Source organism: Scaptodrosophila lebanonensis, unplaced genomic scaffold (genome assembly GCF_003285725.1).
Source record: "Scaptodrosophila lebanonensis strain 11010-0011.00,11010-0021.00 unplaced genomic scaffold, SlebRS2 tig00000001-arrow-pilon, whole genome shotgun sequence".
Taxonomy (NCBI): Eukaryota; Metazoa; Arthropoda; class Insecta; order Diptera; family Drosophilidae; genus Scaptodrosophila; species Scaptodrosophila lebanonensis.
In genome coordinates this window covers 23,599,749-23,615,850 of record NW_022060529.1, presented here as the reverse complement: position 1 = coordinate 23,615,850, position 16,102 = coordinate 23,599,749, and the positions used below count along the sequence as shown (strand labels likewise).

General features: G+C 40.0%; 2 protein-coding genes and 1 non-coding gene across 4 annotated transcripts in view; 1 reads left to right on the top strand and 2 right to left on the bottom strand.

Annotated features, from left to right (window-relative positions):
• LOC115620371 (RING-box protein 2) overlaps nt 1-16,102 on the bottom strand; it is a 33,093-nt gene that overhangs the window by 13,632 nt on the left and 3,359 nt on the right. The window lies entirely within an intron of this gene.
• Nucleotides 979-1,051, bottom strand: Trnam-cau. The gene has a single exon. It is a non-coding gene; the product is annotated as a tRNA-Met (tRNA).
• LOC115620354 (facilitated trehalose transporter Tret1) lies at nt 5,814-15,795 on the top strand. Of its 2 annotated transcripts, XM_030513561.1 has the most exons (8): nt 5,814-5,844; nt 8,808-9,029; nt 10,256-11,235; nt 11,308-11,446; nt 12,928-13,053; nt 13,986-14,771; nt 14,838-15,123; nt 15,189-15,795. In XM_030513561.1, the coding sequence occupies exons 2-8, from the start codon at nt 8,928-8,930 to the stop codon at nt 15,374-15,376; spliced, it is 2,607 nt and encodes an 868-aa protein (XP_030369421.1). In that variant the 5' UTR covers nt 5,814-5,844; nt 8,808-8,927; the 3' UTR covers nt 15,377-15,795. The 2 variants fall into 2 exon arrangements, with proteins under 2 accessions (XP_030369421.1, XP_030369428.1); XM_030513568.1 differs by lacking the exons at nt 5,814-5,844; nt 8,808-9,029; nt 10,256-11,235; nt 11,308-11,446 and adding an exon at nt 12,494-12,853.

Here is a 16,102-nt window from a genome sequence, read left to right as displayed (position 1 = left end):
ACGTTCATACAGACGGACGAACATGTCTAATTCAAGTTCTCTCTTCAAGCTGAATAAAAATATATATACTTTGTTGGATCGGAGATGCCTCATCCGCGCTGTTGCATACCTTGCACAAACCTAATATGTACACCCTTTTTACCCTTCGGATACAGGGTATAAAAATTAGGAATGCATAGTTAGTGAATTGATTTGAAATTGAATATTAAATATAAAGGTCCATCGATGATATTGGAAACACATTTGGTAGATTTGGTATTTGGAGGCTTCAAAACACTGTGTTTGGGGATATGTATTTGTGTGGACGCTTTTCTGTGTTCAACTGGGCATTTGCACATATTGCTGGGCGCAATATGTAGCTGTGGGTGTGCACAAATATTTAAGCAGCGCGCATTCTAAGACAGTCGGACGAATAATCAGACACTTTGGATAATGCATTCCGGCTAAGTCCAACTAAGCTATACGATGAGAATAGGCTGGCGGGGCGGCGTTTGTTGGTCGAGTGGCTTGCGCGCCCTTTGTTTACCTTTCTGCTGATGTCGTTGCGCTGCTTTGTTGCTACCTGGAGCATTGGCTTGGTTTTGCGCATTTCATCATTATATGAATAACAGTTTTGTGTTTTCAGTTGGGCGGGCACGAGCAAAATCAGGTGTTCGGCGAATGAATGTCATTTGGGTTCGGCGTGCCGAGTTGTGCGTTGTAATTGCCGCTAAGTGTAACTAGAATAATGCACATATAAGTGCCCACAAATAGATATTGTCCATGCACATATACATATGTACATATGTATATTCTACATATGAGTATTCTAACAAGCCTTCATAATCGCTATTCTATTCACTTTTTGCTTCCCCTAACACGCTATTGGCATTCAACTTAATAGTTCAATTGCATTCCATTAGTTGGTAATTGCGCAAGTAACTTTTATTACAAATATACTTGGAAAAAAAAACATAAATTTAAGCCAAAAAGTGTACATGCCCCGGGTGAGGCTCGAACTCACGACCTTAAGATTATGAGACTTACGCGCTGCCTACTGCGCCACCGAGGCTATGTCCCGGTGAGCGCTAAACGACAAATTCAGCATAGAGTGTGAGAAGTTCTAATGCCGGTGGCAGCTCACAATGTGGTTGCGATTTATACACAGATACATACATACACATGTTTGCATATGTAATGTAGAGTGTTAAGCTGAGTTAAAATATATTTACATTCTGAATTTGTATATTTTATATGTGGTCTGTGTGTACATCCAGCAATAAACTCTCCATTTCTTAGTAATTTATTCAGAAAGAATTACCCTTCTTATGTTTTTTTAACATAAATGACGAAATTGCGAATGATCTAAATGGAAAAAATTGTCGCGTTTCATGGGAAAAGATACGGCTAGCACTAACACGTTTATAGCGGCCACCTACGCAATTCATACTACATATGTATGTATGTACATACGAGGGCAGTTTAAAATGTTTCTAGCCTGACAATGATGCAACAGCTAAAAGAAATTGTACAACATAATCTCCTTCTAAGTCAACAAACTTGGGATAAGTTAAGTCTTCAACTCTTCCAAATAGTATTATCAGTTCTTACGAAGGATAAAAATTGTTATTTACGAACGTAATGGCCTCCTCATTTGATAATAATCTCTGTCCCCCAAGCGTAACTTTGAGGTTAGGGATTAACAAGAATACAAGTTTTTCATATTTTAAAAAAGAACTAAAATCGGCTTGCTGAATAATAACTATAATATCGATATGGCTGAAATGTTGACGGAAACATTAAAAGATAGCAAAGTTTGGTTAATATAGAAGGTCATCTGCATGGCCCGGGCAGAAACATTTTGGACTGCCCTCGTATGTCTACGTACATAGCATGTTTCTAAATATTTATCTGTCTACATGTGCAAATTTGCAAATACGACCAATTAGCTATGTATGTATGTATGTACTTAGCATCAGATTCATGAAGAGTTTTCAATTGAGTGAGCTGCAAATTTGGAAATGCCGCGTAGTTGGCCAGCAACTTGGCTGACCTTGCTGAAGGGCAGAGAATTCGCAAAATCTCACTGAATTTTGGCCGTGATTGCTTTAGACCATAGCACATTGTGTAGTTCGAATATATAAGTGTTTGTATGTATGTACATATTTAATAAATGCGTGTTGTGTGTGAACAAAAAGAAATGTTCCATGCACGTGTTAGTGTTTTTTCCCCACTGATAAGCAATTAGAAACAAAAAAATAAACATAGACGTACATATGTATGTGTATATGTACATATATAGAAACAAAACACTAATGACTGGTTAAAATATCTTTAAACAGAAAGTGCCGCGACATGCTTACGCAATTGTCTGGGAATCAGGAACGGGGCCGGGGACAGTGTGGTGGTTGGCCGACTAGTCGATTGCTTAGCAAATGCAAAGTTTAAAGTACGCGCAAGAGCCGGTCATATAATGTATCAGCTTAGAATTTGGAATTTTCACCACCTCTATTAAAATATTGCTGATTAATTTCAAATTTGCTACTTTAGCTGCAGGCGTGGTGTGCACAGACGAATGAGTAGATACAATGTACATACATATGTACATACATGTACATATGTACATATGTATGTACATATGGGCAGGTAGGTGTTTGTGTATATGATGCACGAATACTACAGTATTAAAATATGTATAAACAGAGTTGGCGCAAGTCATGCATGATTATCAAAATTGCGAATGCATATGTATATATGTTTGTGTGTATGTATGTATGTACGCTATGTGTGTGGAGGTTTGATTGTGTTTGTTGGAGGCTCGTCTAAAGGCAAGAAAAAAGCACATTTCGTTGACGATGCCATCACCATAGTGGCGGCAGCTGCTTATGCTCGTCATGAGTACTCTATATGTATGTACACAGTATAGTATACACATGTGTATGTATAGTATGTATGTAGGCGTTTGTATTTCGAGTCTGTGTGCAAAATTGGGCCCCGAGCCAACGTGAGGAAAACGAAAACAAAATAGTTTAAGGTCTACGGACAGAAGGGCAATGAAAGCCTGTGAGGCATGGCATCACATGCTCAAGTTAATTTTTCTTTTTTGCACATGAGAAAATATGTTATTTTTGTAAAATTTCGTGTGGACGCTATATTTAGCATTTTTGGCTTAATTGAAACGGCCAAAGAGCACAAGATCGTACGCGCACACATACATACGTACATATGAGAGTTAAAAGCAATGCATAAAGAGAGAGAGAGAGAGAGTGAGCGAGAGAGCTAAAATAAGACCCCCATTCTCTTTGAGTGCGTGTTATATGTATTTGTGTGTTGGTGTGTGTTGCGACTCATTGAGGGGGCACCGGGAAGCGAACAGCGATCAGTGCTTGTCTTTTGCACGCTTTTGTCGTTTGCCAATTGGTGAGACTTGTGACTTCGGCAGCAATTAGATAAATAACATTTATTTTTGCAGTTTGTTTTAATTTAAACACATATGTATGTACTTTATGAATGTTATTTTGGGCAAAGGCCGGAAGCGTGCAAGGAGGGGTGTATGTGCATACCGTTGCTTTGTGCTGCTAAATACATACATATGTACATACATACATACTAAGTATGTACATATATTCATACAAACATATTAATACTCTTCAATCCGAGCACGGGCAATTGGTACACAAAAATGTCTGACGCAATAAAGTTAAATTGCATCAGCATTTTGGCCAATATGCGCGCATGCGTCGCTCAGTTATTTATTGGCTCTTTGCTACTTGAACATTTCTGTGTAATGCACCTGTAATTCTGCCGCTGTTGCCAAGTGATGAGACCTGCTGTACATATGTATACGAATATATGTACAAGTATGTATATATATTGTAGCTAGGCTGTGTACGTGCCTCCCCATGTGTGTACCACTTTGGGGGCTCGTCTTTGTTTATTTGTGCAATTTTTATGTTTAGTCACCAGAAATTGTTGTTGAGTGCGATTTAAGTGAAACATTGCGTGAGTTTTTCATGTGTTGCCTCATTAGGTCAACGACGGTCAATAGCCTAAAAGCAATTTTGAGTCTATATTTTATTATAAATATTAAGTATTAGTTCTTGCGTATCAATATAATAATAAACTGTACATAATGTTGAAGGATATAATAATCATATGATATGAAAAATATAAATTTTTACATACTATACATATGTACATATGTGCATTAATAAAAACTTTTATTCAAGAAGAAGATTTAAGAATGGACAAAAATACAAAGGCATTTGTAAGTCTACCTCCCATTTAGCCTTTTTTAAACTCATGACTTCGAGTACGTTGTTGGAGAGTTCAATGCTCTCTTGGATTTCACCACTTCTTGCCAAATAAACATACATATGTATGTATGTATGTATAGTAGTACGTCTCGCTGAGAAACCTTGCTTCATGGGCATCAATCCCCTGCATCAGCGGCAGCTGCCAAACTAGTTATGCATTCAAAGACCCGGCTACGTACCGGGGCTGACCTTCGAGCAAATATTACCAAATATGTAAGTACATACATAATACAATTATTTGCATATCTATCTATCTATCTCCTTTTCTTCATGTGGTTTTCTGCAGAACAAACCTTGAGTCATACCAAAAATAATACAAATGGCAAATCAATCAGCGTCCACAGACGAGGGCAAATGACGGTCGAAGATGGAGACAAATAATAATAAAAATAAAAACGGCGCGTGCTGCGAAATCGTGATTAAAAACTTTCCGTTAATTACCAGGCGCGCATACCACCACAAATATGTATCTAGATGTGCTTCAAAAGCCGGTTAAATAAATATACATGTACTTTAAAATTTGAAATTTCATCATGCGGGAGAGCCAATTGCTTGTCCAAAGTTTGGCAATTCAATGACGAGCCCCCAGCCGGTTGTGCTCTCAAATTGTTATTCATTGGTTTTTATTTGTGTCATTATTTATAAAATTGTTTCCCTACAAGTACAAGTACAAGTATGCCCCAGATATAAAGAAATTTATAAATGCGGTTCAAGGCTCTCCGAGATCTGAACTTTTTTCTTAAATTTTGCACGCGTCAAAGTCAAGTTAATAATTTTTAATTGGAAGTATGTGTAAATAAAAATCAATTGGCACACGTACACAGACAAAGCAAAACAATTAGTTATTAGAGCATAAAGACGACAGCAGCCGCCAAAACAAATCAATAAAAAATATTGTTATGCAGAGGCAGTGGTCGCATGGAGTGACCAAGAAATGACAATAAAGCTGCTCAAAAATGCGTCATAAGGCAGTAGCATCAAAAAAAAAAAAACAAAAATCTCGTATACGGCTCGTGTTACGGCCAAACGAAGAAACGGCCAAAACAGTTGTCAATTTTGACTTACAATCGTCGCGCCGGCGTACGTTCCACACCTCTTTGAATTGGACCTCACTGGCGTACTATACAGTGTTCTAGATAGTGTCGTCATCACCCCCATACAGCCGCACACGAAGCAGTCAAATAGCGGCCATTTCATTCATGCCTTTTTTTCGACCTTCGCGCTATGGCTGAGATAAAAGAACAAAACAGACGACTGCATCAACAGCAAATGCTGCGAGCAGTTAGCCAACTGTCTGGCTAGCTGCCTGCTTTCCTTGTTCTTGCTCTCAACGACGCCAAAGTGGAGCTCCACTCACTCACACAAGCAAACAAACGGTTCTCACATTGGAAGAGAGAGAGAGAGAGAGCGACACTGGGTATTACGGTGTGTAAAAAGCTCGAACGAGTTTATCTGAGTTTCGCGGCGCGCGCTATAAAAACGTTGCGCATTTGAATCTCGTGCTTCAGTGCCACAATAGTGGATATCACATTTAGTAGTTTGTTAAAAGGTAATAATCAACGAATAAATTAAAGTCAAAAATGAAATATATACGAGAAATTCTTTCGCACCATTGCTGAACCACAACGAAATTTTGAACTAATACTCAAACGAATTTTTGTTAACATTTGTATGGTGTTTTTATTCTGATTTTCTTTTGGTTTCTTAAACGCGCTACAAGTTCCGGTTGTAATGTTATCAAGTTTTATCGAGCGTCGCGTGTTTTATCATTTGTTTCTAAAATAAGAAAATTTATGCAAAACCTTCAAATCAAATCAAGTCTCTGGAGTGTCTGGCCGTCTGGTCTGCTAATCGTATAAATATTTTTGCTTTTGTTGCCAAAGCCAAAGAAGTCTGCATATGCAAAATTAGGATGCAAATTTATGCGCATTTCTGGAACTTAACTTATGGCAAATGAGTTAGTGTGTGTGAGTCAGTGTGTGCGTCAATCAGTAAACAATTATTTATAAACTATAAACTATTTAATGAACTTGGCTGGACTTGCTCAGGTTTTTGTGTTTGAAAACGTTTTACGTAATGTGGCTGTGCAAAAATTTAGTTGTAGGAAAACAAAAGAAACAAACAACAATTTCGTCAAGGGTGCAACGACAAAGAAAATGCAATGCAAGAACAGTCGAAAAGCTCTTCAAAACGATACACGACCGTGAAAATTCTTAAATTTAGAATTATTTTTATCGTACACAGTCGACTGCATAACTTTTCTTTTTGGCGGCACACGCAAAAAAAATTCTCGCGAACAGAGACAACAAATTTAGTAATTTGGTTGCAAAAACCTATGTGTACGAATATATAGTACATACTATATTTGTATATAATTGCTTTTAATAGTCGTCTGACAAAAGTGAAAACGTCATTTCTTTTGGGAACTTACGTGGGCACAGTTTATTGAGGCAAGCTAAAATACAGAAGGCACGGTAATAACAAGTACTAAAATTAATTTATCTTACGAGCCGTCAACGTCGCTCGTCTTTGTTAATTAAAAAATAACAATATTTGCTCCGAATGTTAAAAATAAAAGTCGAAAGATCACCACCAAAAATCGCAACGTTGCACTGTTGACAAATGAGCAAAAGCCGCAGCAGAAATTGCAGCAGTGTGTGTGTGTGTGTGTGTGAATCGTCGGCACGTGAGCACGTTGTAAATGCTCTTCCCGTCTCGCTCTTCTGTAAGAGCGCGAACTGCACTTAAGAGCGTGGGTGTTGAGGTGGCAACAGCACTAAATGTTTTCATGGATGTATGTATGTATGTACGCATATGTGTACCGTGAAATTGTTGTACTGCAAAATATGAGTACATTTATGTACGTATGTATGTATGTATGTATGTATAGATCAATCTGTGCCACTCACTTTGCGCAAGGTGCGAGCAACAACAACAAGAAAATGGCCTGAAAATATTTGCTATGATTCACGCGTCCAACGATAAGCAAGCACGCCATAGCTTCAACTATCACACAATTAAATGTAGATAGATACATCGGAACATATATGTATGTACATCCAAAAATATGTATGTACATACATATGCATATTGTCAAGGCCGCGGCATTTGCAAAATCATAATCAAATTTTGTAATTGCGTTTTAGAACGCCAAGTGCACCATTTCGGCTAGACACGTTTAGTGGTGCCATAAATATGACACTTTACATTGTCCGTTTACCAGACACAGTCCGTACAAAGCTCAGCGTCATAAGAAAATAGAAACTGTAAGCCAGAGGCAGTCATTTGTCTAATTTAGCTTCAGCCCACAATCCATTTTATTAGTATACCTGCTAAGTCTAAACTGTGATGTTTATTTTTCATCCGCTATCAACGTGCATTTAGGGCAGACCAATTATTATGCTATTGATAGCGCTCAGCCTGCCCAGCGCTTCACACATTCAATCCGACACATTTAAATGTGCGCAAAAAAAAAAAAAAAAAACAATCGAAAAAAAGCAGCCAACAAGGCGACGACGTCATGGCGCCCACGCATCTTCGACTATCACATGACGCAGGAGTCGCAAAAAGAAAGCAACAACAAACACATTAAATGGGCGAAAAATTCCTTATGAACGAGTGTGGTGTTCGCTCTTTTTATACTCTAGCTGAGGGGTATTCTGAAGATGGTCTAAGGCTGGTACTGAAGCAGAGAACATTCTTCACTACTCCATGACTAATTTGAAAAAACAACTGTACAGTTTTAATCAAAAAATAGCCTCGATTTAACTTCACATACATACTTGTACATACATATGTGATCGTCACGATGATTGTTTGAAAGAGTATTCATGCTTCGATGTGCCAAACAAATATTTTTGGTTCGGCGCATTTTTCTTTTAGTTTCATGCTTTTCGAAAATACAAAAATTGGCACTATATTATATCAGCTAATAAATATAACATTTTCAAACAAAAAACAAACAACGCTTTGAAGCAGACAAAAAATTCATGTGGAAATTCGGAAGGTCAAAAAAAGAAATGCTAACACATTTTTTACTTGACGCGGGTTTTGGCATCGCTTTCAATAAAGGCGGGACAGAAGAGATCATTTCTATGATATAAGTATAAGTTGGCCAATACTCATATGAAAGACGCATTAGTTAATTTTAGTAAATTGCGTGTGCGAACTTAGTTCAAAAGTCAAAACTGTACACAACACATAAATATATTTATAAACATATGTATATACTTAGTGTAAACACACTGAAGGTGGGTGTGTTACGGGTTTTTAGGGGGCCGGCCTATCAAAATCAAACACATGAATCTAGATAAGATAAAGCCCAGACAGCTCAGGCGGTTCTTCAGCACCCGAGAAAGTGCAGGCAGACAATCGTCACATGCGTCACGTAACGATTTTCTGAGTAAGACTGACGATTCCCAGAAGATAAAATAACAATTTGGAGCTACTGTGCTGCTAGTTCTTAGCAATAATAAATAACTTACAATTTTACTTTTCCCTCTTTACTTGCAGCAAAGACAACAAAATAATTGAATACATTTAAACACAATACAGAAGTGCTACGTATTGCCTGCAAACAGAAAGAGTTCCCAAGGAAAGACAAAAGTTCAAGTTCAATAAAAAGCTGATAAGATGAATGGACGTGACAATCGCGGTGGCGGCGGCGGCGGTCATCACCACCAGCCGTTGAGCAGCGCCATGGGAAAAATCAAGGACAAATTAACGCGGGCAGGTGTAAGTACATCGAAAGATAATGTTAGTTAGTTTATGGTAGTAATAATGGATTCGATGCCACGTCTTCACAGACAACTTGCGGTTGAACAGAATTCAAGCTAACAACGTCGGTGTTCATCCGAAATGAATGAATTACGTATGTGCGTGTTAGATAAGACCTCCCGGTAATATTCTCTATACATATAAATTAATATGCACATATTAACAAAAACTTAATTATTAATTATAATAATTTCAACAACATTTTCTGACCAGACTAATTTGAAATTGTTAATTATATTTTTACTTTATATGTGACCATCCGACATGAATGAATTACGTATGTGTGTGTTAGATAAGACCTCCGGGTAATATTCTACACAAATACATACAAATTAATATGCACTTATTAACAACAACCAATTATAATTAATTAGAATTACACTGAGCCAAAAAGAAAAAATTTCAAATTTTCAACAACATTTTCTGACCAGACTAATTTAAAATTGTTAATTATAATTAGCATTACAATTGCTTTTATGGATATGGATAATTTTTTCTATTCAAATACATTTATTAGGAGATTAATTAGTTATGGTGCTATCTCAAGACTTTTCAGGTATCGATAAGGTATTAAAGGATATTGTTGCACTATAAAAAGCTTTCGATTTTGGATTAAAGCAACAAAGGGATTGAGTTGTGGTGTTTTTCGCAAATTGATAATAATTTAATTTAATTTGTATCTAAGCAGAACTGAAAAATCTTAAGCCTGTCTTTGCAATCACCTTAAAAGATATAGGAACTAAGCCAGCTTTGACTCAAAACCGTTTGAATTTAATTCCCGAAATAAGGTATTTAGAAATGTTTCTCCATTCTCCATACTTCGCTATGAAATATCATTGCAAAGTTCTTAATCACACAACGTACAATCTCAAAAAAAAACCCTACTAATTTATTGAACTAACCGTGCAACATGGTACTGTCTCTTCTAAATATTAAGATGGCTTTGTTAAACTCTGGACTGATAAGATTTCGTTTCCAACACTCTGAGCGTTCAAGAACAAGGCGAATATTTTGTAATCAGCATTTATGTATTGAAGTCAACATCCAAGTATTTAAAACAAAGCTCGAGCATAATTTTTTAATTCGCAAGTGTCTGTGAAACGCGTGACAGCGCCTCGAACATCCAAAGAATTTTATAGTATTTGCATTCGAGTAAGAGTCTAATCGAATTTTTGAACACGCAGGAAGAGCTGGGACTGGGCTATCAACGCGTGGAGAGCAGCTTGTCCACATCGAACACCGCCACAAGCTTGGACACAATACTGCCGGAGGATCCGTTTCTGTTTCCACAAGCAGCACCACAGCACCACCACCCACAGCAGCAGCAACAGTTACAACCACCGCAACAACAACAGCAACAACAACGTCAGCGCAGCCCCATACGCTTGTTGCACGACGACGAGCCACCGCTTTCTTTTCGTCCCCTACTCGAGGACGACGACATCAACGAACCACCACAACTAAGCACCACCGCACAGCGCTCACCATTGCGTGCCAGTGGCAGTTTGGAGCTCACCCCCCTGCCACCACCACCCACTTCCCTAGAGCCACATCGCGATCGTCAGCAGCGCAGCGTCGTGTCTGTGGCTGGTGAGGATTTGCAGCGCAGCAAACAGTCCCTAAAGGGCTCACGCGTCTCGTTTGAGAAACGGCCGAAGGCGCCTGGAGCCGATAGTAGCGACGACGATAGCTTTGAGGACAAACGAATTGGGTTCCAGCAGCAAAAGGCCACCAGTGTCGACCACAAGGGCATCCTCAAGGATCTGAAGCATATATTGGCCAACGACAACCGTCGACAGTTCCAGGCCAAAAAACACGTCTCGCTGGACATTAAGGGTACACGTTTCTTGCAGGATTTGCTCAAAGAGTCCTCATCCGAGGAGGAATTCCATAAGACCCGCCGCGAGTTTCAGGGTCGGAAGCATCAAAGTCTTGACCCACGGGTCACTTTCAAGCTCGACAAAGTATTACAGGGTTCCAGCACTGATAGTGACGAGGAAGGCGACGATGCTGAGCACAAACGCCTGATACATCGCCCGAAAGACATAACCAAGCCAGTCATCATCGATCTGAAGGACTTGGAGAGCGAGAGTGACGAAGATTTCTTCACATCGCGACAACACTTTCAGCAGCAGCGCTCCATTAGCACAGATTCCCGCAAGAGGTGAGTAATGAGAGCATTAACTATGAACAAGTACAGTCACAACAAAAGCTAACATTGAACCCCAATTTACAGTCGTAGAAACGAAATGGATGAGAAACGCGGGGAGAACATCCGCCATGCTGTGCCCTTTGTGCGCCAAATCACCGAAGATGGCAAACCTAAGTTGGAGGTCTACAGGCCCACAACGAATCCAATCTATATATGGACACAGGTAGGTCACAAGCGCCAGCACACGCGCTCGCCCACTACTAACTATAGACATGTGCGGGCTATTTTATGCGTATTTATAGTGGGACAATCCATTGTCCGCTCGTTAAGTGGCCTGGCGTCTAAGCGAATGGATATGAATGGGATTAATAAGCCATAAGGCATTCTTTGAGCAATTTATATGTACACATATATGCGCATATAGCGGCCGTTCCCATTTGAGTGGGCTTTGGAGGCTTTTGGGCATGGGGCATGGGGCTTGGGGCTCAGGGTCTTAGGGGGGCGGGGGGGCACTATTTTCGCACGCAGAAGATTGGTGTGAATAATGCGACCTGTCCTCGCCACAGTTCACATTAATTTAAAGTGAATATAACGCAGTTAGTTATGAAGAAGAAGACTAAAAATACGAAATCCGATAAATGTGTGGATGTGGAGCCAACGCCGGCTGACCAAAGAGCATGAATCAATGTTTGAATAATGGCACTGGCAGAAGGCAACTCAAATGCGATGCATCGACACTTCTCCAGCTGGCCAACAGGTCTTCCACTTCAGTTGGACATTGCAGACTGGACGCACAAGTTGCTGAAACCGCCTCTAACCGACTGCGGTCGGCGCAAAAAATCCCAGCGCACAGTCTTGGAGAGTTCATAATCTTGACTCGACTTAATCGGTGGCTTAGCACACGTAAACAGCGTGATAACGCCAGCAGCTTATTATCAATTATTTATACATACATACATATGTATGTATTATAAATAAAAGTTTACTGTACTTTACTTTGGCTGGCCAGAGATCGGATCGACCATTGTGAGATCGAGAAGATGCGCCAATAGCATTTATTGAAATGCAATGCGCTCAATGCACATATGCTACTTATATACATACTTGTAGTACTATGTACTTATATTCGAAATAGTGATAAGTGCGCTACGTACTATTTTTGTATGCAAAACCCGAGCATACGATTTGTACGTGCCTGAGACAAATGCAATTCAAACTTTTCTCAAAACTAACGGCAATGCATTGAATTCGAAAAATGTCAACTTTCAGTTCAGTTTCAGTTCCGGACGCGTAACCAGTGCATTACGCTTAGAACGCCAAAAAGGCAACCCGCTAACAAATAGTAGCGCGACAAAACGTTTTGTAAAAGTGAAAAAGTAGCCAAGGTCAGCGGCAACAAGGTTGCAGCTGCAATAGTAACAGCAACAGCATCAGCAACAGAGACAGCAACAGAGACAGCAACAGCGACAGCGACATCAACAGGAACACCTGCTAGTTCAAAATCAAGCTTTTCTCCAGAGGGGCCTATTTAGGTTTTGCGCACAGAATGAAGATACTAATGCGCGCGGACACTCATGTGTCCTTTTCGGTGCCTGTCGACGAGCCCAAGGCCAAGTGCACATTCTCACAGGTGGACCTCAAAAGGAAATCCCCATGCCTCTACACTGAAATTAAAATCTTTTGTATTTCCTTGCATCGTTACAGGTTCTGGCCGCACTAAGTGTCTCCCTTGGCTCATTAACTGTGGGCTTCTCCTCGGCCTACACCTCACCCGCACTGGTCTCCATGACAAACACGACTCTGACATCATTTGAGGTCACCCCGCAAGCGGTAAGTTACAAAAAAAAAAAAAACACACACAGTTTAAGATTTCATTAATAATAGTTCGCATATCTAGAAAAACTATTCTAGTGGTTAAATTTCCGAAATAGCTTTACGTTTTGCAATTATAAAACGGTAGCCATTCCGGCACGTTTTCATTTTATTGGCGCTGTAGTTTTGCAGTCGACTTTCCGAAATGCTTCAACAGCAATTCTCGAATAACTCGCCTGACATGAACACTCTCCGATATTCGGAAGCCTATTTAAAGATTCGATTCAGTCAGATATTGAAAAGAAAAACAAGAATGGACTGCTAGAGTAGAGCTGGATTAGCTCTCGTAAACCCTGTACCGACTCCCTCAAACAAACAGAAAAGTATACATCGGCATTGTGTTATTGTGGGTCTATTTCTGTCTACGCGTAGTTATGCATGTTTGTGCGCGTCTTTGTGTGCATCGCAGAGTTGAGCCGTGACAGCAACAACTACAGGCAGAGCACGACCAGAGATAACTTCCTTGAGCTACATCTTACGATGCAACTTATGAGAACACATAGGCACTAACTGAATGTAATTGTCAAAACCATTCCAAGAATTTCGGGAGTAATGAAAATATCAGTAGTAGCGAGAATGAGAATCTCAAACTCAGAAGAATCTGAATATGTGAAGAATATACATACATACTTTGTATTAAAGAAACATACCCTTTTACCCATTGAGTACAGGGTGTAATAATTCAGAACACTTCTAAGTATTTCGTGCCAGTATTTTTAAGGCTCGGTTTCACTTTGTTTGTACCAAGTGCTGACAACTTTTCATCAAAAGCACAGACAGAGAACAGGAAAACATAATCGTATTTTGAGGATATGAACTGGAGCTAATGATTTCTTCTGGTATCTCATCTAAATTACTAATATTGTTTCATTATTCATTTCTGATTTTAGGCCTCCTGGGTTGGTGGCATCATGCCGTTGGCAGGCTTGGCCGGCGGTATCTCTGGTGGACCATTCATTGAATACCTGGGACGTCGCAACACCATTCTGGCTACCGCTGTGCCCTTCATCATCTCCTGGCTATTGATTGCCTGTGCTGTCAATGTGGCCATGGTCCTCTGCGGTCGTTTCTTAGCCGGATTCTGTGTTGGTATTGCTTCGCTGTCGTTGCCCGTCTATCTGGGTGAGACCGTGCAGCCGGAAGTTCGCGGCACGCTAGGTCTCTTGCCCACTGCCTTCGGTAACATTGGCATTCTTCTTTGCTTTGTGGCGGGCACTTACATGGATTGGTCCATGCTGGCCTTCCTGGGTGGCGCTTTGCCTGTGCCGTTCCTGATATTGATGTTCCTCATTCCCGAAACCCCACGCTGGTATGTGTCCCGCGGCCGCGAAGAACGGGCACGCAAGGCACTACACTGGCTGCGCGGTAAAGAGGCTGATGTGGAGCCGGAGCTAAAGGGTCTGATGCGTTCTCAGGCCGATGCCGATCGCCAGATGACGCAGAACACGATGCTGGAGCTGCTAAAGCGCAGTAATCTCAAGCCATTGTCCATCTCTCTGGGTCTGATGTTCTTCCAGCAACTCAGCGGCATTAACGCGGTTATTTTCTACACAGTGTCCATTTTCAAAGATGCCGGCTCTACCATTGATGGCAATGTGTGCACCATTATTGTTGGTGTGGTCAACTTCATAGCCACCTTTATTGCAACGATTCTGATTGATCGTCTGGGCCGAAAGGTGAGTCTGACAACCTGTTAATACCTTTCAGATCTCTAAACCAATGCCATTTTTGCGTTTTCGCAGATTTTACTGTATATCTCGGATGTGGCGATGGTCATTACTCTTTTCATACTGGGTGGCTTCTTTTATTGCAAGGACAGTGGCATGGATATTTCGAATGTGGGTTGGTTGCCACTCTCCTGCTTTGTGGTTTACATATTGGGCTTCTCCCTGGGCTTCGGACCCATACCCTGGCTGATGATGGGCGAGATTTTGCCTGCCAGAATACGTGGTTCGGCTGCTTCTGTTGCCACCGCCTTTAACTGGAGCTGCACTTTTGTGGTCACCAAAACGTTCCAGGATATGATTGGTAAGTTCTCAGGACGACACTAATCAGAATTACCACTAATCCGCTCATTGGTTCTGTTTCTACAGATTTTATGGGTGCTGCAGGTGCATTCTGGCTGTTCGGTGCCATTTGTTTCATTGGCCTCTTCTTTGTGATATTCTATGTGCCCGAGACACAGGGCAAGACGCTGGAGGATATCGAGCGCAAGATGATGGGACGTGTGCGTCGCATGTCCTCGGTGGCCAACATTAAGCCCTTGTCCTTTAACATGTAAACAACGTGGTCATCGTATCCGATCAAAAACCAAATATTAGATTAGTGCTCTAGTGCTTAAGTCGTATAATAAAATACGCAGGACATCCTTTAGATGATTATATGGCCAGCGCCGAGGTCTTTGCGAACTCCTTCCAAAGTTCAATTACGTTTCCGTCTCTAAGATTTGGAAAGATGTCGAAGTCGTGGCTAAGATGCTGATATTGTTAGTCCAGCTAACTCGTAATGTTTAGCGACAAGAATTTCCTTTATATTTTTATGTATGTAATTATTATATATTGTTATTAATTGTATCATTAAGTACATAGTTTTATTATGTAAATTATGATTTTAGCACTAATTTGTTGACATTTGACATGATGATGATGATGAATTTATCAATGTAGAAAAATTACATGTTTACACTCTAAGAAATCCAAACTATTGGCTATTCGAATATAGAAACAAGAAAGGAATGCTAAAGTCGAGCAGGCTCAACTCTTAAATACCCTGTACCACCCCACAAAAAAGTAATTAAATTAATTAATTAATTAAATTTAATTAATTAACTAAATTAATTTAATTAATTAACTAAATTAAATATAAAATATTCCATGCATGCATACATACATTTACATTTACATCAGAATCGTGCCTTATGCGTGTTTGTGTACTTGTACATATGTATGTATGTGTGCATTGGGCCTGGTTATATGGCTATAACTTTCTTTCCGATCATTCTATCATA